This window comes from Protopterus annectens, chromosome 16.part0 (genome assembly GCF_019279795.1).
Source record: "Protopterus annectens isolate FY-2018-M chromosome 16.part0, PAN1.0, whole genome shotgun sequence".
NCBI classification, from domain to species: Eukaryota; Metazoa; Chordata; order Ceratodontiformes; family Protopteridae; genus Protopterus; species Protopterus annectens.
In genome coordinates this window covers 307,896,393-307,920,109 of record NC_056750.1, presented here as the reverse complement: position 1 = coordinate 307,920,109, position 23,717 = coordinate 307,896,393, and the positions used below count along the sequence as shown (strand labels likewise).

Below are 23,717 nucleotides of genomic sequence, written 5' to 3'. Positions count from 1 at the left end.
CGGCTCCTGGAGGAGGGAAGGGGGTTTCCTGGTGGTTGGGCTGGCCAGGGGCTTCCATGGCGGGAAGTCCCCCAAGTCAGGACTATAATGGTTATGGTAAGTGTAATATAACTGTACTTTCCCAGTTGCCTGAGTCAGAGCTTCGACTATTAATTGCACAAGGGGAGGGCAGTATTTCTACCACAGATGTGAATGAAGATGTCTGTGGCCACAATCTGAGCTGAGGGATGTTTCCCAGAAGGCTCCCTAAGCCTTCTCCCAACCTCCTCATCTAGGCTTGCTTAGTCTGGCTGTTTTTTCTTTGCAATCAGAATCTCCAGCCAGACTCATAAACTTCTGCACTGAGTCCCTTCCTTGAAGAAAAAAAGAACATCTGGCCTAGCAACAGACCTGGGGGATTACAGACCCATAAGCCTGACCAGCGTTATCTGCAAGGCCATGGAATGTATCGTTATGGACTTCCTAGATAAAGACATAGGTGACCTCCAAACCCTGGATCCTACCCAGTTCAGCTTTGTGAAGGGCAGATTTGCCTGTTAAATCTGGTAGATTTTTTGAAATTGTGACCAAGGTCACTGATGAGGGCAAGTCTGTGAACACAGCGTACCTCAACTTGGCAAATGCTTTCGAGACAATCCCACATTTGGGCATTACAGGTAAAACTGAATGCAAACCCCTTCATCATAAGATGGGTTGCCAACTGGCTCACAAACCAGACGCACACTATCGAAGTAGGTGACTCCACATCAACCAGAAGAACTGTTACCGCAGGGTGCCACAGGGGTCAGTGCTAGGCTCCCTACTGTTTGGTGTATACTTCTCTGATGTTTAGGTCAGAATTAAAGGGTTGTGGCTGACCAGGTTTCCAGACGACTGCACACTAGGTGCAGTCATTGAATCCCCAAATGATGTCAGTGTACTCCAGGATGGTCTCTCACAGACCAATGACTGGTGTATTAGTCACAGTCTCAAACTGAATGCAAAGAAATGCATTATCATTCCCTTCAGCACAATGTCCCTTCACTATCAAATCTGTAACAATACCCATGAAGTGGTAAGGGACGACAACCTTAACTTTGACCACCACGTGTCTGCCATTGTAAGGAAAGCTTTCCACGTAGCTCACTAGTTTAGTAAAGGCATCACCTCGGCACTTATCCGGCCCTTAATTGAGTATAACACCCCATTCAGTATGTACCATACTAATCACCTAGGGCAATTAGAGAGACCTCAAGAGGTTTCTAACAAAAAAGATCAAGGGCCTCCAGCATGTTCCTTACATGGATCGACTAAAGTCCCTGTCACTGTACTCTGTATCGTATAGACTTCTTAGGGGAGACTTGTGCCTGGCCTACAGAGCAACCCAAGACCCAAACCTAATGGACTTGCGGCATATCTGTAAATCAAATGGGTCTAGGGCCACCCGTAACAAGAACTTAAATATGGTCTGTGAATTAAATGGGACATGCTGGAGGGACAGATTTATCTCCCAGTGACTGCCACGTCTTTGGAATAGGCTACCAATTCATGTGAAACAGAGCACCTCTATGACACTGTTCAAGGGGAACTTAGATGAGTGGATGGGGCACCATAGAGTCTTACTGGGGATAACGCCCTCAACCCTCTTGGTCATGGGCAGTCATCACTAAATGCAATCTTGGGTATTGACTAGTACCTCTGTGGTATAACATTGGGTTGAAACGGCTAGGCTTAAAATGACCTCTGGGTCGATAGCCTAGTAATCTCCTATGATCCTATGTAAGGCAACTGATTAGCATATGGTGGCTAATAACGACTGTGAGACTGACTCAGAAAAGATGGAAAGCAACCTAAAATGGGGAAAAGATCATTTAATGTGTCTGGAAATATATGCTGTGATGCACATTGATTGCAAAATTAAGTCATTGTAGCCATAGCAGGGGTGAAAATAGAACTAGATTCAGGTGCAAATTTGTTGCTCATTTCTACTCGTTAACTTTGAAAATATGTTTCCTTCATAGCTGTTACAAAACTTTAGACTAATTTTACCACAGGGGACATTGACATCAATGTATCTGTCCCTTGTAATGGCAATACACATAACGTTTAGCTTGTGTATGGATATAGAGAAGGACCAACATTATACAGTGGAGAACAGATAGTAAAAACTGAACTTCAGTGGTATTTTGTTAAGACTCTAGATGCACCGTCACAAAATGATGTCATTAGTGCCACTGCTGAACATTTGCAGCTGTTAGCAAATGCTTACAGCTTCATAGGTAAGTGCTAGGTTAGTTGCCTTTGCAAGCCATTGTAAGCCTAGCCTGTTTCCCTTTTTGTGTGCAAAGTAACCTATTTCATTTGGTTAGAGATTGGCTTTACCTAGCCTGTGGTTGATAATTATATGTTGCCCCTAATGAGAATAACTGGCATCATATTATAGATAATTTGAGAGTACCCATGCATGGGATAAAGCATTTAGTAGCATTCTCTGTCAGTTAATAGTACAGGGGGCAGTCCTGGGGTAAATCTTCTGTTTCTCATCTATAGATCCAAGTTATGCTTGAATATGGACAGGTGTAAGCTTTGTTTTATGTCGATGGAGAGTCTGTTCCAAAGCAATGGTATCATCTGTGAGATACACCTGATCCTCCAAACTGTTCTGTTGATGTTGCAGAAGAGGTTTTGATCCCTAGAATGAATATTTCTGATGTGCAGTAAATCTATTAGTGTTTGGTTGGAGGATGCCAGTCACTGGTTATCTTTTAGCAGACTGTAGAATACTGAGTAGTGACCGAGCTTTGAGTTGGTCCATGCAAGACATGTTGTTTAGGCCTTGTATCCTTTTAGTAAGGTATCTCTGTGGGTGTTCTGGTTGTTGCATGTGTCTAGACAGATACATGCCAAGGGGCATTGTATCCAATGATTGGCCTAATGAGGGCTGTGTATAGGGGGACAATGACACCTCTAGATATAGACACAGTTTGTTTGTTTGTTTGTTTGTAAGCTGTGCAATATAGAGGGACTTTCTTAAAAATAATTGGTATATGTTGGTCAAAAGTTAGGCAACTGTCCAAATAAGTTTCCAAATCCCAAACAACTGAATCAACTCGTAGGTGAGTATTGTCACTGTGGTAGTTCCCTAGAGTAGATGATTTCCCAAAGAATACACAAATGCACTTTTTAGCATTTAGTTCCAGTAAGCCTCACGCAGGATGGCTATCATTCAAGGATTCAGTGATTGCTCTTAGCGTGCAGTCATCTGCAGACTTAGTCAGCCAGAGCACCTTGATATTGGCTTTTACATTGGAGAAGTAGATATCAGAGAGGGTAAGTCCCAGCATGGAACCCTGGGGAGCTCCACTGGTAACGGGCCTATTTGTGGAGGTAACTTCCCCTGTTTTGATTTTCTGTGTCCTATCCGTAAGCCAGTTGGCAATCCAGTGGGTGACCTGGGGATTTATTTAGCTTTTTTAGTATGCCTGAGTGAGGAATTGTCAAAAGCTTTGGCCAGGTTAAGGTATGTGGTGTGTACTGTTTCGCCTTCATCCGTTGCCGTTGCTTTGGTGACCTTTTCAGAAAAGTCTACCAGGTTGAGTAAGCATGACCTACCCTTGATGCATCCAAACGGAGACAAGTCCAGTCTTTGCAAGTTCCCTATGCCCTGTTTGATAGTTCTATGGTAATGGCTTTGCATGCGACTCTGGTCAGACCTTTAGGCCTGTAATTGCCTGGGTCTGTGGAAGGGCCCAACTTACACTGAATAAGTTGTTGCCATGAAAAGGCATGAAGACTTAGACTGAGGAAGAACAACTGTTGTTCCAAGGTTTCCTAAAGATTCCTAAAGTTAATATGGTGCAATATATGCCGTAGCCTACGGTAGAGAACACTAGTATATTGTCTGTGCTGTAGTGGAGTGAGTAGGCCATGCTGGTAGTTCCTGTGCTGCAAAAGACTAACTAATCAATGTGTTTGCTTGCAGAGATTTTAAAGTTGCCATTATCTCAATTTTACTTCCTGTGCAAATAGCCATTGCTGCAATGTTTTGCATTTCTAATGAGGGAAATGTTTACAAACATTGACGTACCAGGCAAATCTACAGATGAAAGTTAAAAAAAAACCTCCAAGAATTTGGAAGTAATGAGAATCTTGATACATGATGTTACCTTGTTAACACACTTGCAAGAAATGGAGACAGAGACCTCTTAAACAGTCTCTGATTCATCCAGGGCAGTTAAGAACTTTAAGCTGTGAGCGACCAAGCATGCGTTCTTTAAGGAAAACATCTCTTACTGTGGTCTTGTGATTAACACTGGATATTACAACTCCCAGGGCAAGGTGGAGGGGTTGCTGAAGATATCCAGACCTCAGAATGTATCGCAGTTAAGGTTGTGTGCAGGTCTGGTATTCTATTGAGTCTTTAAAAACTGCAGCATTCAGTAAAAGTGTTGCTGAATGAGTGTACCTGAAAAAGGAGTAACTGCTAAAAACTGGCCCTGGCAGCCAGACAACTTAATGTCAAAGTTTTGGACACTTTGAACTTCTCTGGATTTTTATATTTTGCAATGTTTTGATGTATGATTACAGAGAGACGCATTGCATTTGCTTCATATTTATTGGTATTGGCTGAATGCATTTATGCCTGTTTTGACAGTGAAGCTTTTAGTCTTGTTGCCCAAATGGAAAAAAAAATTGTGTAGTTGATCACCATCAGTCTTTAGAGACTTTTTTTTCTCCATTATTGAAAGAACACTGCCACATACTCTGAGAAATGGCCATTTTTTAACGTATTCATCTAAATGATGCTAGGTTTGAAGTAGTGAACTCTATGTAGTAATGCTGATGGATTGTCATGGTTGCCCCCTGTTAAAGCTGAATAGCTGAGCACGTCTAACCCATATCAGATGTGTATTGCATTATGGCATGCGTACTAGTAACAAATAGCCTTCAAGTTTGTTCACTTTAATTCAGGTTGGTAGATATATCCACATGTTCCCCACCCTCTCCCCTTACTGTTGCCCTCTGACTTCAGCTTCATTATCAAAAGAATGCAACTTCTCTAGCTTCCTTCCAGTTCCACCTCTAATTCTGACCCCTTAGTCAATACCCATATGTCATTGCTAGGACACTCTGTTGTCTATCCACTACGCCTTTCTCTTTACACCTCTACTCTTATCTGTACTTAAGCTACTTACTCCTTCCTTCCAATTTCCCATCTCCGTCTCTTCTCCTGCTAGTGTACTCCCTACTATGTCTAATCTTTCCTCTTTGTTGCTATACTTCCTACTGTGGCCAACTTGCTCACAAGTCAACTGTATAAAGGAAAAAATGCAACTCCTACTAACAGTGTTCACCATTATGTAATGCCTCAACCTAAAACTGTAAAATATGTGTTCAGTCTATATAAATATGTTAAATCTTAAGCTTCAATGCTATGTTATTAGTTGGTGTTTAGTTTGGTACTATGTAAATTTGAATGCTTCTGTATACACCTTATATTTTGCTTAAAATTTAACTGTGGAGCTTTTCTCCCCGGGCCTCCGCTGAAAATGGACATGCATCCAGTCGGACTTTTACGGTCAACAAATGTAAAATAAATAAATAAATTTAACCTGTCGAGTATGAAGGAGGACTTGAGGAAATATACAAAATGGCACTGTTGTAATGGTGCTCACAAAGGACAGATTTATTTCATTTGCTAACATGTATCTCTGTGTGGTTCAATTGTAAAGGTTGTGAACCCCGATCACAATGCCTTGCACTATAAAACAGACCGTTTCCTTTTCAGTTCCTTAAACTGGAGTCATGCATTCTCTAATTCAGTGTAAAGAGTTGTTCCTGAATTAGAACTTTAAGATCTCACTTGAACATAAATCTAACATGATGATATATAAAGACTACAGAAGAAGCAATTTTTAAACGTATATGAGGTATTAGCCAGTGCTACATATTATATGTTAGTATGTGGTTGTAACGCTGATGTGTGGCAGCTGCCTTTTACCTGACATACAGAAAGGTTTCATGCGTACGTGTGATCTGTCTGTGTGTGCGTGTCTGCAACTGTGTGTCTGTGTCTGTATATATAGAGTGTATGTATGTGTGTGTGTGTGTGTGTATATATATATATATATATATATATATGTGTGTGTATATATATATATATATATATATATATATATATATATATATATAAGGTTTGCAGTTAGATTTGCGAACTGCAGTTGATTGAGAGTGACATTGTCGACTTGCAGTTTTGCAAATCCAACTACATCGACTATACTACATCGCATGGGTAATGTAGTTTGAGTATTTGAGTTTGGAATTTTGGAGATTGCGGTTCAGTGAGGAACAGGGAATTAACCCATTTCCTCACTGTAGTGTGATCTCTGAGTTTGTATATATAATTTACAGGGAGTGTGAGGTGCAGGGGGGCTTGCCCCTCTGCAAAATATTAAAAGTGATGTATCATTGACTCTAGAGTGTCATGGTACATTGCCGTGCATAGCTTGGGTGACTAACGTCACATCCTACTATGTCGAATACATCAAACTACGGGAGTCAGTGTATTCAGTTTCAAGATTCTTGCTTGTTCACTGTTGGAATTTTCAAGATATTGGTTCGATGTCAAGGCTGATCGATGGATGCAGTTTCAAGATACAAACACTCTCTGTAAGCTAACTGAACTTTGAATGAGATGTCAGAAAAGTAATTCCATACTTCATAAAGGATGGATGCCCAATTCTTTTCCCCTCAGAAGGATGGATAGTAGTTTATCCCTCTAGGGTATGAATGCTATCAGTGTTGTATTGAAAGACGGATAAATGACCATATTCTTTTCCAAGTCTGGTAGATTTGTTTTGCAGTGCTAAAGAGCCCCATATGGGGGACTCTCTGTCTCAAAAAGAATTTATCTCTGACCACTGTGTCAAGTCCAGTAGTTCTTCAGAGATGCTACTCTGAGTGCCTGAGGAAACTGAAACTGTGAGAGTGGAATTGCAGATGTGAATTAACATAAATATGACATTAGGAAGTAAAGGTGTCCTGTATTTACATAAGTTTGGTGTTCCTCACTGAACTGAAGCAGAGTAGAAAGACTGCATAGTATTACCTAGTCAGTCTCCCCAGCTAAACTTCTAAGGTGGGAGGAGGTGCAGCCCATGAGTTCTAACTCTGCTTCTTGTGTGTATGTGTATATACATCCCTGTTGGTAACAACATTTAGTTTCTGTTTTATGTACTGTAGACTGTGTGAGTCATTTTAATTGTGTAACTCCACCCTCTCTTAGAAAACTTTTACCAGCTGGGGTTAAATTCTTGAAATAATTACTAGTACGTGCCATTTGCAGCAGATGCATTAGATGTGGCCTGTAAAAGTTGTTTTTTTGCATATGCATAAATCCTATAGGCTTTTTAGTACAATGTGGACATATTTGTATCTCGTATTGTTTTAGGATGCCAGTTGTGTTTTGTATTGAAGGCTGTAGGTACATATGTTGTCACTCATTTCTTCATTAACTAATTTAATCCGCTTCAGAGTTGTGGCAGAAATGGGAGTCCGTCAGTGCTTAAAGACCACAAGGCAGTGGAAGTGATCCTGAATGGGGTGCCATACAGGATGCATATGCAAATACACACACACACACACACACACACACACACACACACACACACACACGTGCATCCCTACAATAACTTTTGGGATCAAAGGGGAGCACCCAGACAAAGCCCATGTAGACACTGCTAGGATATGCCGACCTCTTGCAGAGGGCACCCTTTCCAAGAACTGAACTGGATACCACAGTGCAGTGATGCAGCAGTGCCAGCTTATCTCAAAATATTTAAAAAGTTTTTTTCTAAATTATGATACAAATTTAAGCATTACACAAGAAAAAAATAGCATTTTAGGTGCTAAAAAGGTTTTGTAACTACAGTAATATCCTCACTGTTCCAGACTTGTTTTTAATGTGTTTTATGCCTCTTGTGCCAGTCTACCTTCAAGCCTTTTGTCCCAAGCTTCCCATCTTTCGCCTCCTTTGCTGCCATCTGATTAACAACTCACATCACCAGTAGGGAGTGGGCCTGTCTCTACTGGAAGTTGATCTCATGGGCACCTCACTTTTGGATAGAATGGATGAGAGTAGGAAGAGCAACCTTTGGACAGTTGTGATCCATGCAGCCCTGAAGGGTGCTTTGATCCTCCAACTAGACTCTACTGTTGCTATTTTGCCATGGTTCTCTCCTTCACTGTGTGAAGTCCTTGTACCAATGACCTGTAGGTCTGACTTCACTCCCCCCGACATTTACATTTAATAAGAGACCCCAATTGTCCCCAGGGCAGGAAACTTTCCTGTTGCACCATGGGTATCGGAAGACATCCCACATGTCAGACTGTGAGGGGAAGGATTCCTTTTCAGTCTTATATACATGCTGTCTTGGCTAACATTAGTGCTGGTGTCACTATTAAGGCTTAACACTACCTTTCCTCTATATACTCCTTTCCACATGCCGTGACGGTAGCCATATGGTGACTTGCTAACAAAATGTCAGCATCCCTGCACCTTGCTGCTGTTGGAGCCTGCAAACCTGTGCTTGGTTTGCAGACACTGCAGCAGCCCTGTGTTTCCATCCCTCCTACAGGATGAGCCTGCTGGGCAGCCGTTGCTTCAATTTAAGATGGCATGAATAAGTTACAAAAAAAGCATTTGACAGCATCCCACATTCCAGGTTAAAGGCGTGCTTACAGATGTATAAGATACAACCTATATTGATTGATTGCATTATGGTAACCATGAAACGGTGTCAAAAACACTTTGCAGCTAAGCCATGATAAAGGAAAATTATTATCCCGGGGATATTCCAGGGTTACTCTTTGTCACTGCTGTACTTTTGTCTTTCCCTTAACCCATTAAGCTAGCTACTTAACAGATTAGGTCATGGCTACAATTTGGCCACCACAAAATGACAAAGTGTAAAGATTTCTCATCTTCTTTTTGTGGATGATTTTAAACTGTATAGTTCATCAGACGAGGAGCTGAAAGCACAACTGCAAGTGGTCAAAATTTTCTCAGACTAGGAGCTGAAAGCACAACTGCAAGTGGTCAAAATTTTCTCAGATGATATTAAAAGTATCATTTGTTCTTGATAAATGTGCAAACGCAAAATTTAGAGCAAGAAAGCTGCAGCGCCAAGAAAGTATCAGTATGGGACAGTAATGTGATATAAAGGAACTTGTACAAGTGGGAGTGTGTAAATATTTGGGAATTGAATAGTCAACAATAAAGCATAAACAAATGCTAACAAAACTCTGTAAGGAATATTTTAGAAGGCTGTAATTAGTACTGAAAACAGCCTTGACATCTCGGAGCAAAGTCCAAGCTATAAACCAATTTGATCTTCCTGTCCTAATTTACAGTTTTGGGGCGAATGACTGTCTCTAACAGGTATTGGATCAGTTTGACAGAAAAACAAGAAAAGTGCTTTGTGATTATCGTATGATATATATAAAAAATCAGTGTGTACCAAGATTATATTCCTTGTTCTGAAGGAGGTATGAGCCTCCTCAAACTAGATTACATGTATAGATCTTCAGTCATAGTACTGCATACATACCCGCTGTCTTCACTAGATCAAAACAAAGTGAAAGTTTTAAAACGTGAGGCAAACGTGTTTAAGGTGACCTCCCTGCTTAGTTTAGCAGATGCATATTCATGACAAGTGGGAATGGAAATGAAACCAGAAGTAGACAAAAATTAAGCATCAGCTGAATGTGTCAGAAAACAGAAAGAAAGAATATGACTTTGGGAAGTCAAACATCCCAGCTAATTACCAAGTCGATAATGCACCCCTAAGAGTTGACGCAGTGGTCAGTGATCTGGGTACGCACATAGACAGTAGCTTTACTTTCGACCATCATGTGACCACAGTGTTGAAATTCTTTTATGTTGTGCAACGTATAAATAAGAGCATGGCATCTAGGTCCAAAGAGGTCATGTATCTGTACTCTGCCCTTATCAGACCAGAGTGCAGTTCTCCCTTTGGTATATACCAGGCATATGAAGCAAGTAGAGCAACCTCAGAGGTTCCTTGCAAAAAGAAGGTGCAACAAACCTGCCTTATGCAGAGCGCCTTAAATCCTTTTCCCTTTACTCAGTCCCCTTTAGATTGCTGAGGGGTGATCTATGCCTGGCTTACAAGGCATCCGCAAACCCCAGTCTTATGAATTTCCTACATATGTGTAAGTCAGAGTACAGAAATACAATGTCTATGGACCTGAATTTTGTCTGTGACATAAACAGAACATGCTGGAGAAACAGCTATGTGTCCCAGAGAATGCTACTCCTATGGAACAGGCTTCCCGTCCATGTGAAGCTGAGTTTGTCTATTACCCAGTTTGTGTAACTTAAACCAGTGGATGAGGAACAGGAAATTTACATTGGGCCTGGCACCTATGTCCTTTATGGACAGAGGTGCCTTATATATGTCTGGCTCTGAATGTCCTATTGGGGTAGAGGACATCATCATTAGTTTAGAAAAACTTGGTTAGGCGTAGACAGGCCCCCTGGGTCATTAGCCTATTGACAATCTGAATCTATAAGAAAGATCAAATGAGAAAACAAGAAATGTGGAAAAGGCATAAATATAGTTGCAAGTGCAGAAAACTCCTGGAACAACCTCATGTCGATTGGGGTCTAATGCAGGAATGGTTAAGGAGAGGTGAATTTAAACAAAAAGATGAAAAGTTAATATTGGCTGCCTAAGACTGGACTGTGTACACATTGGTTTACAAAGTCCACTGAACATATGAGAAAAACAGACAAATGAAGGTTCTGTAAAACAGAACTGTAAGCAGTCACACATTTTGTTGCTGGGTGTGATGCATTAATGGCAGAGTGCCTGTATACTGAAAGGCATAATAACGTAGCAAGACTGCTGCATTGCAGATTGTGCAAAAATTGAAATAATGAAGTAGCTGAGAAGCATTGGAAGTATGAGCCACAAAACATTATACAGAATGATATCACATGAGATCATTCATTACTAACCATTCAAAAAATAGATGCAAGAAAACCAGATGTAATATTGGGTACGTTTTTCTTCCCCTCAGTTAAGTAGAAGTCTAATCCATGCCCATTTGAAAGTGAGTATAATGTAGTGTGCAGTGCTGACACTGTAAAATCCTTTATTTTGCACTAGTGTAAATTTTTCTGAACAAATACATGTACAAATTTTAATTCTGTTGCAGTGATATTTTAGTTTACGTATATTCTGGACCTTCTTCACCCTGAGCAGAACTCACATGCCCAAAAATGGAAACGGTCATATATTGTATGCTGTAGCATCCTGGAACATTGTAATGGCCTTGTAGAACATCGGGGTCTATATTAGAAAGACGAAACCGCAAATTAGCGAACGCGCTTAGATCAAGCCAAAATGACTGAACCTGCTAAACCTCGAATGGCCACAACTGAATTTTTTCCCCCTAGGAAGAAAATCACTGAGCCAACAAAAAACAAAAAAAAAAAAAAAACAAATCTAAACACAAAGGCTTCACCCCCCACTTAAATATGCCAACTCCGAGATCACACTGCATTGGAGGAAACGGCAAAGCCCTGACAATGACCCAGCACTTTTTTTTCACTGGGAAAAATTGCTTTTGTGGCCATTTGAGGTTCTGCAGCTTTGATCAGTTTGGTTCGATCTAAGCATGTTCGCTGTTTTGCCGTTTCGTCGTTCTGATAGAAACCCGAACTTTGGTGGTACCTATCGATATAGGATTATATTTCTAAAACAGCTGACGTATATTTTTAGAAACACTTTTTGGAGAGTGGTTTTGGATATTCAGTATAAACTGGACTCAAGTTGTGCGTGCAGTTTTGGATATTCAGCTATAAACTCTACTCAGATTGTGCTTTTAGGTGCAGAGATATGGAAAAAGCAAGTGTTATTTTATAGTTTTTGGTATTATTTATTTCATTTTTCTATATGAGCATTTCAGGTAGTTGGCTGGTAAAACTTTCAGGGTCAAATTGCAATTTTAGTTTTATATGTTTTGGTTTATGTGAGTAAAAGCACAATGTGTGCATTTGGTTTTACACAGTGTATTTTTGCCTCAGCAGGGAAAAGAAAAAAATGGTGTTTGTTGTGAACTTAATCTAGAAAACCTTGCAATTTGGATGCTGTTAAAATTATTCTTGATTATTGAACTACATGTGCTGTGTTTTCATTGCTTTCCTCAAATATCACAAAAACTAGTTATGACTCCTTCTGGACACAAAATACCTCAGCAGAATGTCTCTCTTGGTAAGGTTATAGAGTGCTCCTCCTTTGATAAAGTCAGATAGTCTCCAGATAAATCTCTTTCTCTCATACACACGCACACACACACAGCCTGTCCCTGGCAAGGTACATAAGCAGATGTTCAACTTTGATTAAGAAACTGCACAGATTGATCACTTTTGTAGACAGACTGTCTTCCCCCAAACTCAGATGTTGGAGTGGGGTCAAAGTAAAATAAATAATTGCCATAGTATAGTATTTCAACACACTGTCACACACATGCACCACCCCTCCACCAATGAGACAGAATGACAGTTAGTTAATAATGATCAAGTAAATGTCATATCTAATGCCACCACATGCATCTTGCCTCCCCTCCTCATCCACTGGGCATGTGCAATGACCTTGTCTCAGTGGCATCCCTTTTGCTTCACACTGCCTGCCCTCCCACTCCCTAAATACAGATATTTTCTTTGCATGTCACTGATGTCAGATAAACTGTGTTATTTTTGCCATTTCTTAAAGTTTATCTTTTATTGCACTTACACATTCAATGCCTTTCCTGCAAGCCATATGGATGTTCATCAATAATGATGAAGCACATACAATGTTTTTGCCTTTACACTTAGTCTGTCTACCCACACCCTAGAGATAAATGCTTTTCGAATGTGTACACCTGTAACGTTTGACTGTTATTACAGTGAAGTTGAGTTGTTGCAGGTATGTATTTCAACTTGTCAGATGTATGCACTGCCCCCCTCCCCCCAACAAGACATATACATGTTCATTTAGGAATGATCAAATAAATATAGTGTCCCTGACTTTTTCATACACAACAGCTTGCCTCTCCAAACAAAGCCACTTTGTGTATACCTGTGTTGTTTTATTGTTATTTAACGTAAAATTGTAACAGTAATGTATTTCAACTTGTTGCTCTCAGAAACAAGCATTGCCTCTGTTAACAAAGCATATTGATGATCGCTTAACAAAGCTCAAGTGATTATCCTTTGCTTTCTCATACTGTCTACTGCTTCACCTCTCCTCTCACTCCCCAGAACAACCATGGTCTGACAGACTACATCTAAATGTTTGACAGTAATTTATCTACTCTTGTGTCTGCAGCAGCATTGGATGCATAAATGTAAACAAATAAATACACACAATGAGAAGCAGTGGCTCAGCTGGACTCTAAGTTCCTTTAGCCAAAGTATATAAAAGGGAGATGCAACAGTTATGTGAGGTGCTCATCGTGATGATGCAGCTTCGTGAACTAAGCTTTGGCCATGAGACAAATTCCTTCCTCCATCTGGTGCCACTTTATTATTTTGCTGTATTAAATCTATTCATGTCTCATTTGGGGTGAGTTTCATGTTGCATATCAGGAAGGAACTTTGCGGTTATCTTAACACAGGGGACCATGGATGGAATAGTGGGTGAAGTCTAGTGGACTGGGAATTTAAAAAAAAAAAAAAACTCACCAAGCTGTCCTAATGCAGAAGTCCAAAGAGTACTATACCAAGGCTTGTATATTAAAGCGGCATTGTTATGATGAGTACTTCACAGTACTACGATCTTTTCTTCTCCCCTGCTGACCTTGGGTGACTGGTAGCCCCAGTGAATGCCCATCATACGTTTGTATTCTCTCCTACTACTAGAAGGCTCACAGTGTGGTGCATCACTCCCCTGAAAATGTGTGGAATGGCATGACATTGGTGGTGCTAGAATACTTGTACTTAATAAGTTCAACCTACAGTGGATATTTGTTGTGAAGCCCCCTCCCAGTCCTGTTCCCATTGTTCTGCCAGTTGGGAATCCCCTAGTCTAAACCGGAAACATTGTCTTCCAGATGGTGTCAAGATCCCCCACCTTTTTCACAACCAAGAAAGATTGCTATCCTTGTCTTAGAGGAACATGTAGTGGGTAAGAGGACTGAACAGCCAAATGCATGCTGTCGTGTCTGTGTGTGCGTGTTGGGGGGGTGATATGGCTTGTTTTCAACATGCACGATGATTCCTAGTAGAATATGACTGCTTCCCCATCACCAAATCAATGCTCTCCAGTAAGACGGTAATAGGCTGAATAATAAACATTGATAGGTGATGGGACCTGGATATAGATTGAAAACCAGCTTTCGTGTTTAAGGGAGGAGGTTCTTTTTTTTTTTTTTTTTTTTTTAGTTGGTCAATCAAGCATTCCTGTCTGGCCCTCCATCACCTGTGGCAGTTATAGTACTTTGCAAGCGATGCAATTTGGAGTTGTCCCTATGCACTGTCTGGCCATGCTGATGCCATTTTTTGTTTGTAATTCTGTTTCTGCTCCGTACAGTCATGCAGCTGGAAACTGAGACTGGTGCCTAGCAACAGGTGGTGGAGGTAAGCATAAGTTGAAGAGTAGCGCAAGACTCCTTGAGATATGGGTGGAGTCGTAGTAGTATATATGTGGTTGCAGCTAGTTTACAGATTAATATGTGCTTGAATTTGAGTGCTGGGTGTTTGTGAAATAAAGGGCAGAATTTTAAAATCGTTACAAACAGTATATTTCTAATCTAATTCTAAAATAAAAATATGTATCACTGTATTTGAAGGGGGGAAAAATAACTTAAGGGATTTTTTCTTCTTAATACCTTAAAAATTAAGGATGATGTACATGTTTTTGTTCTGTTGCAGGTTATCACATCCTGGCATGTTAAGCTAAACTAATTCAGTTGAACTGAGAAGCACTTCATCAGCATGCCTTTCCTGCATGGATTCCGCAGAATCATCTTTGAGTATCAGCCACTTGTAGATGAAATTGTTGGTGTTCTTAGAATAGATGATCCTGAAAAATGGAAGACAAAGCTGGAAGAGAGGAGGTAATTCTAAGTGTGTGCCATTTTGTTTTTCAAACAAAAAATCTGTAGAGGATACAGATTGAAATTGTGGTGAAACATCGGTGCATTGCCTTTTGATAGATTGACATCTTATATTAAATGTGTCTCTGATGTCCTTGTTTGTTTGTTTGTTTGTCTTTTGGCTTTTTACCGGTTAGGGGTCGCCACATCGGAACTCCGGTCCGCTAATGATTGGCAGTAGATTTTTTTACGAAACGCCGAGGTGCCAGCTCGACGCCCAACCTTCAACGAAGGCACGCCCATTTGCTTACGCATGTCTTTCGAACGCTACCCAACTGCGGGGAGGACATACAGACTCCACACAGAAGGCACTCCCAAGCCAAGCCGAGAATCGAACGGGAGAACCTCTTGCTGTGAGGTAACAACGCTACCGATGTACCACCGTGGAATACTTGTCTCTGATGTCCTTATTTATGCTAATTTGCAGTGTGTGAAAATATTTCCAAGTGCAGTAGAAGACCGTTTCCATCCCTATTTTAGTAAATGTAGTAAAAGTGCAGAATTACATGTATTATTAAGGAAAATGTGTTTTTAATACATTTTGTAATTTGTAATAATGAGCTTGGAATTAAATGCATTCTGATGCCACTTCCCTGCACTTGGAAGATTCTTACTGTATCACCAAGGAGAGATCATGGTCTTGTACTCCTTTGCATGCATTGATAGTGGACTTCAGGCTTGTATGGCAGTTTAAAAGGCAAATACCCTTCAAACTGCTATTTAATTGTTTGGGATATCTCCAGCAAAGAGCACTTGCTGACAGAAATAGTTTGGAATAGTTAATTCACCTGGTATAAGTAACTATTCTTGTTAAAACCTCCATGAATGTTTTTAACAGGATGATAAAGCTGTTTTGTATGGAACATGAAGTCTGAATATTTTTAGGATGTCTGTTTAAAGTTTAGTCAGTTTTAAGTAATGGAGTTTGTCTGTTATTGGGTATATGTATAATAGTCCAAAGGAGACTGTAGCTATGTGACTAGTAAGCATTTGAGCTATACTGTTGTGCTTGTGTTTTTGGTTATTATTGTTACTATGCATCTTAGACCTGGATTTTTGTGGCAGCTTGCATAAGAACTTTGGCTGGAAGAATCAGAATTTTGGTTGTAAACACGAATCATGTGATGTGCTTGCCGAGCATGTAGCCGTTTCCATGTATATTGTGCAGTGTGTCATTCCTGTAAAATAATGTTTTAAGAGTGCTGCTTCTGAGTTAATCCATGTATTGGGAGACCTAAGCCAGCAGTCTTGGTGTATATGCTGGAAATGATGATGAAGAATAACAGAATGTGTGGACACCATCACAGTGTGTTTATGCCAATGGTTAACCAGTTATCCCTGTGGGCAAGAGAAGTTTGAAGGAAGGATATCTTGGCAGCAGAGTCATTTTTACTATAGTAAAGTTGTATAAATTAGTGCAACCATTTATGAATTATTTCAGGCGAGTTTGTACCAGCAGTAGTGCTGCAGGTATACAAGGCCAAAATGGAGTGCTTTAACTTTTGCAGTAAATTGGATTTAATGCACAGATGTTATGTGATCCTATCTCGCCTACATTCTGACTGATGGGTTCGGAGCCGATCCCTCGGCTCCGACTCGGCACGCTTATGCCAAAGAGCGAAGTCTCTTATTGGCTGAGCTTACTATATCCCAGGATGCACCACTACCAGTCCCCCAGATCTCGTTTGCCGCTAATCTGCGAAGACGTGGTCTCGAGCTGGCTGAGCTGAGTAGTAAATTTACTAACTTTTTTCTGTCAGAATTTTGCTGTTCTTGTCATAAAAAGCTGTTTTAACGGCTATTCTTCACTTTTGTGTGTGTTTGGAGTTTGTGAAAAGACTTTGTTGTGTGATTGGGTTGAGTTTGGTTTAGGCCTCCTTCATCTTAGGGCCTTCCCGGTCTTTCAACCCTCCTAAAACCTTACAGGGTTTCAAAGTACCCTTAGTATTTTGTGATGCTTTCTTTACCTAAGCGATAACTGTAGTAGGTAGTGTCAGTAACAGAAAGTAGGTGTATTTTTCTGTCAAGGTTACTGATTTTTTTGCCATAATGTCTCAAAATCCTAGGCCTTCGGGCTTTAAAAAATGCACCAAATGCAATTTCAAAATGTCTATCACAGACGATCACTCGCTCTGTGTGTATTGTTTGGGTGCAAAACACTTACAGGAGTCATGCAGTGTGTGTCACGCTTTTTCCTCAAGGGTCCTCCAGGAGAGGAAAAATAAACTGATTCTTAAAGGGTTAATAAAACCTTCCTTTGAAGAAGCCTTGGCATCCTCTCTTTCTCCTACTAAAAAGAAAAGGGCGTCTGCTCCGACCAGTCCGTCGGATCCGACCGCCAAAAGACATAGGCAGGCTTCTCCTTCGGCTCCAAGGACTTCGGAGCCGAGGGCGGAACGGTCTGCCTCGATGCCACCAGTCTCGACTCCTCTGGTTTCGGAGCCGATGGCTGGGGCATCGAGGCGGTCACCTTCGCGGCCCCACTGGCCTCGGACCCAACAAGGGTTGCCCGCTCAGACACTTCCTCCTCGGCGCCGAAGTCCACCTCGGCACCGATGGAATCTAGTGTGGGTATTCCTTCGGCGCCGATAGTCATCGGGTCGCCTCGGTGCCGGTCCCCTAGCCCCTTGGGGCCGTTGGAAAGGCCATCTCGAACCCGTTCAGTATCCTCTCGGTCTTCGAGGATGTCGGATTCAGATATAGACAGGGTGCTCCAAAGACTGTTCCAGTCCCCAGTCTTCCAAAAATTTGTTTCGGCTCCGACCCAGTTGGCTTCGGAGCCGATAGCCCAGGCCCATCCCATTGCTATTCCTCCTCCGACCGCTTCGGCTCCGTCGGAGCAGGTGCTGTTGGAGCCGGTGGAGATCTTAGGGTCGGCTCCGACCCTTACTCGAACCCGGGCCTTCGGGTCCGAGTTTGGTACACGGACTTCTTCGGCTGGACCCGGGGTGATGTTTGGGACCTATGCTTTCGGTTCCGAGCCTCCCTCTCGGTGCTTCTGCGGGACTTCCGTCGGCTATCATGGCTCCAGGAACCGGACACTCCCAGGATTCTGGGGGTCCGGCTTTCAGAGCTATGAGGAGTGCCTTGGCCAAGTCTTCTTCGGCCATCTCTCCGGCTTTACCGGCACCTTCCCTGGGCGTGGAGACTGGGTCTTTGGCAGTTCCCCTGTCCGTAGGCAGCGGAGCCCCTGGGCCTGAGGTTACCCCCATTGGGGGTTCCCCTCCTCCTGAGGGTTCTTCGGAGTTGTCTTCGGAGGAACCCCCAAGGAAGAGATCGTGCAAGAGGAAGCACGTGGACTCCCCCGAGTCTATTACATCGATCACTGTTCTTGCTGATGCTTAGGGGTCCCCAGTCGTCCTCGGATGATGTCTCATTTGCAGACATCTTAGAGATCCTCAAACAACGAGGCGGCTGGATATCCAAACCCCCCTCTGCTGATGAGTCAGTGCTCCTCAAGGCCTTTGGGGCTCAGCCCTCCGCCTCCTGGGTGTCTCCGCCCTTGGACGAGCTTCTGGATTTGGTTTGTCGGGCGTGGGAACATCCAGATACCGTGGAACCAGTCCCTTCTCGTCCTAATAAATTTTTGTCTGCCCCACCCAAGAAGGAGTTCCTCACTAAAGGCGTGGCTGTAGATGCCATGGTGGTGGCATCTGCTACACAACAGGACGTGGCAGAGGCTTCAACGTCCGTCCATCCTCCTAATAAGGAGTCTAGGAGCATGGACAGGTACGGAAGCGCACCCTGACTTCAGCGGCCTTTACTTTAAGGTCTCTGAATTATTTGGCACATTTTACCAGGCTTCAGAGGGATCTGGTCAAGGAGCTGTCAGATTCCCTCTCGGGTAACCTACCTGAGCAGCTAGCCCAGTCGGTTAGCTCTCAGTTGGCTATCCTTACGTCAATTTCTAACTCGTCCATGAGGCTCATTTCCTATGCGGCCGAAGGGGCGGGTAGAGCGGCAGGCACAGGCGTGGCTCTACGGAGACAAGCCTGGCTCCGCTTGTGTCAGTTTGCGGAGGCCTTCAAATCTTCCTTCGCCGACGCTCCCTTTGATGGGTCCTCTTTGTTTGGACCTAAGGTTAAAGACACCCTTACCCTCTGTGAGCAAGAGGGAAAAACTTTATCTGCCGTAGGTGCCCGTTATTCCACTCCCTTTCGGCCTTATCCCAAGGCTAAAGGAGGGGGGAAGATGTGGTTCCGTAAATCACGTAAGTTTTTCCCCCAACAGCAGGAAGCTTCCCCTTCCAGAGGCAGAGGACGGGGAAATTTTTCTGGGAGATGCCGTCCCAGAGGCGGCAGAGGGCCCCGCAATTCTGGAGACCGCGAGTCCTTTCGTGGCTCTTCAGCCTCCCACACATCATGAGGGATTGCCCGGCTGTGCTGCTCCGGAGCCAGTCGGGTGTCGTTTTGCCAAGCACCTAAAAGCCTGGGAGTCAATCACTCAGGACAGATGGGTGCTTCGGATCATTGCCGGAGGTTACACCATCCCGTTCACATACTCACCCCCACCGTCCAAAAAAATCCCGGACCCACCACCCAGTCAAAGGGAAATTGCAGCCGCAGAAGCTTTAAAGCTGCTAGAAAAAGGAGTCATCCAACCGGTCCCCACAGACCAGATTGGATCCAGAAATTACTCCAGGTTCTTTTTAGTGCCAAAAAAGACAGGGGACCTGAGACCAATATTGGATCTCAGCAGACTGAACCAATCCGTCACGAAATCCAAATTCCGAATGGTCACGTTACAATCCATTCTCCCATTGTTGGAGAAGGATGTTTGGGTGTGCTCCATAGACCTCAAGGACGCCTATTATCACATACCGATACATCAGGCGTCCAGGAGGTATCTGCGCTTCAGCCTGGGAGTCAGTCATTACCAATTTTGTGCACTGCCCTTTGGTCTCACCACAGCCCCCAGGGTGTTCACCAAGTGTTTGGCAGTAGTGACGGCTCACCTGAGAAGTCTTGGATTCCAAGTGTTTCCCTATCTGGACGACTGGCTCCTGACTGCCACCACCAGGCATCTACTAATGGACAACCTCAAAGCCACCATCTCCTGGGTGCTACCCTGGGGATTACATTCAATTGGTCAAAGTCTGTCTTGCTGCCCTCTCAGCATAAGGTTCATAGGAGCAGAGATAGACTCAAAATTGATGCTGTTTTCTTCCTGCCGAAAGGATCCAAACTTTACAGGGCCAAGTTCAAGCTCTGATTTCAAGATCCAAAGCCCCAGCCAGGATGGTTCTACAAGTTTTAGGTTCAATGTCTGCCACGGTTCTTTTAGTTCCTCTGGCAAGATTGCACATGAGGATTCTTCAGTGGCTATTGTCAACTCAATGGTCCTTTCAGGACCTTCCCCTCAATCATCCCATCATGATTACAGAAACATGCAAACGGGACCTTCGCTGGTGGCTTCAGACATCCAATCTAAATCTAGGAAGTCCTTTTGTTATTCCCTCTCCAGTGGTCACCCTGACGACAGATGCCTCCCAGACAGGGTGGGGGGGGGCATTGTCTGGGCAGGTTAGTTCAGGGATCCTGGCTTCCAGACGAAACTCTTCTCCACATCAATGTATTGGAGATGAGGGCGGTACTTCTATCCCTACAGGCCTTACACAGGTTTCTCCCTCAGGGCATAATCGCCATCCACACAGACAACATGTCGGTGGTCTGGTACCTAAACAAGCAAGGAGGGACCAGATCTTACCCGCTTTGCAGAGAGGCCATGAGGGTGTGGGAATGGGCAGTAGCTACCAGCCGTTTCTTGGTAGCGACCCACATTCCGGGAAATCGAATATACTGGCAGACAGATTAAGCAGGACAATTCTCTCTCCTCACGAGTGGTCCTTAAACAAAACAGTAGCAGATCAGGTTTTCCGGAGATGGGGGACACCGTGCTGCGACCTATTTGCAACTCCACTAAACACCAAGTGCAAAGGTTCTTCTCCTTGACTCCACATCAGGGAGTACCAGCTATGGATGCTCTAGCACAACCCTGGCCAACAGGGCTACTTTATGCTTTTCCTCCGATTCCACTTCTCTCCAAAGTCATTCAAAAAGCTTCTCAATTGGGGTCCAATGATACTGATTGCCCCATACTGGCTTCGTCAGGTATGGTTTCCTTACCTGAAGAAACATGTGGACGATCCGTGGACTTTAGACCTAATTCCGGACCTGTTAATTCATCAGTCAGGACAACAGCACCAGTCCCTTCACTCCTTGAAGTTGACAGCTTGGTTCCTCCACTTCCGACTTTAGTCAGAAGTCACACATTAGACCGGAAGTTATTCACATTTTATCTTGCCCACAAACCCACCACTAAGAAATTGTACCTCAGTAAGTGGAAGAGGTTTGCTATCTGGGCTCAACTCAGGGCTTAGACCCTATCACTGCTCCTATCCCAGAGGTTTTGAAATTCTTAACATCCCTGTTTAATCAAGGATCTTCTGTCTCTACTATTAAAGTCCAACTAGCGGCTATCTCTAAATTTCACGAGTCCATGGATCCTCCATTGATGAGCAGCAGACTATGCAAAACTTTCATTAAAGGTGCGGGTCTGTTAAGACCCCAGTTTTCATCCTGCCCTCCGTGGGATCTAGATTTAGTGCTTCGTGCATTGACATCTTCCCCTTCGAACCGGCTGCTACATGTGAGTTAAAATATCTGTCTTGGAAAACTGCCTTCTTAGTTGCAATTACTTCTGCAAGAAGAGTTTCAGAGCTCCAAGCCCTGTCTATTAAACCACCGTACTTGATTTTCCACAAGGATAGAGTATCACTTAGGCCTAATCCATCCTTTGTCCCTAAGGTCTGTTCTAATCTCTGTCTCCAACAGTCTCTAGAGCTACCAGTTTTCTTCCCAAAATTCTCCAATGAGGCAGAATACACTCTCCATAAATTGGATGTTCACAGGCAATTGCGCTTCTATTTAGACAGGACTCAGCAACTTCGTAAGTCAGACCAGTTGTTTGTGTCCTTCTCAGACAATAAATTGGGTAAAACCATCACAAAAGCTACTATCTCCAAATGGATTAGAGATTGCATAACTCAGGCTTATTCTTCTTCGAATAAGCAACTTACAGCATCTATCAAAGCTCACTCTACCAGAGCTATGGCTACTTCTATAGCTTTTCATTCCAAGCTCGCTATATCGGAGATTTGTGCTGCGGCTACTTGGTCCAATCCGCACACTTTCATTTCCCACTATAAATTGGATGTGGCATCTAAAGGGCGAGCATCATTTGGTTCCACGGTACTCAGGAGTGTTTTCCAGTGAGCCACCCAGGATTCAGGTGCTAGGGCGCTGTCCCATCAGTCAGAATGTAGGCGAGATAGGATCACATAACATCTTTTAGTTATGTACTCACCATAACTTCAGATGTTTGGGATCCATCTCGCCACATTCCTAATACCCACCCTCCTTCCCCTGCCTTGGAGATCAGAAGAGATTGAACGGTTTGAGTTCTACTGTTTTTATCTTGTTCATCTGACGATGTTATATAATCAGAGCGTGCATGTGTGCATGTATGCGGACAAACTAGATCTGGGGGACTGGTAGTGGTGCATCCTGGGATATAGTAAGCTCAGCCAATAAGAGACTTTGCTCTTTGGCATAAGCGTGCCGAGTCGGAGCCGAGGGATCGGCTCCGAACCCATCAGTCAGAATGTAGGCGAGATGGATCCCAAACATCTGAAGTTATGGTGAGTACATAACTAAAAGTTTACTTGCACAGCTTGTTTTTTTGGATGCCCCCCTCCAGATGTGAATAGTCAAGATGAATGTACATTTTATACTTAATGAAATTACTAAGTCGGATACTAATAACATCACTGTTTTATTCCTCGATGCATTTGGCAGTTAATTTTCTTGCTTATTAAATTTTAATATTGAATGCTTGATTAATGTGCTAATTGTATAAATTAAGATAATTTTATTCATAATAAAGCGCAGTGAGAAAAATATAAAAATCTTAGCAAGAATGAGAATATTATAATTGAACCAGCTGCTAAAGGTAGTAATTTTGTGATTTTGAACATTGGTCAGTATTATAAAAATGTGTATGGGCCATCTTTTGGATACTACTATTTATGTGGTGATAAATTATGGCAATTAGAAATTTGAATGTATCCCTTGATTATAAGGGGATACAATTTAATTTTCTAGATGAAAGCAGTGTTTCCAAAAAAATGTTTTTTGAAACTTTTAAGGTTGCTCATTTTTAAAAAAAAAAAAAAAAATGTAAAGTTTTGAAGAATCCCCCAGAAAATTGCAACCCTCTATTTTTATCCCAGTCTGCTAGCAACTTAAGAGTTGTACATTAGAGACTCTGATCATTATTTCTGAGAGAATTAAAGCTGTAATTTTGGGGTGGATGTTGTGGACTGACTTTAAAATAAATATACAAAAAACAAGTAATCGCTGTGGTATCCCCGAAGTGTCAAAACAACCCACTAAAGTGTAGTGGGTCCAAAAGCAAAACAGTGTAAGAAACTTCTCTGTGTGGAAGATTTTCAGTCCATATATTTTAGTTGATCACTGTATATTAATCAGATCAGACAATAGTAGTAGAAGTAG

The 23,717-nt window shown here is 42.6% G+C and overlaps 1 protein-coding gene across 2 annotated transcripts in view; it reads left to right on the top strand.

Annotated features, from left to right (window-relative positions):
- The window catches only part of ASB6 (ankyrin repeat and SOCS box containing 6), a 504,325-nt gene that overhangs the window by 5,638 nt on the left and 474,970 nt on the right, over positions 1-23,717 (top strand). For both annotated transcript variants that reach the window (XM_044058564.1, XM_044058565.1), the window contains exon 2: positions 14,921-15,105. In XM_044058564.1, the coding sequence (XP_043914499.1) occupies positions 14,984-15,105 (122 nt within the window). In that variant the 5' untranslated portion in view covers positions 14,921-14,983. The remainder of the gene's footprint in view (positions 1-14,920; positions 15,106-23,717) is intronic.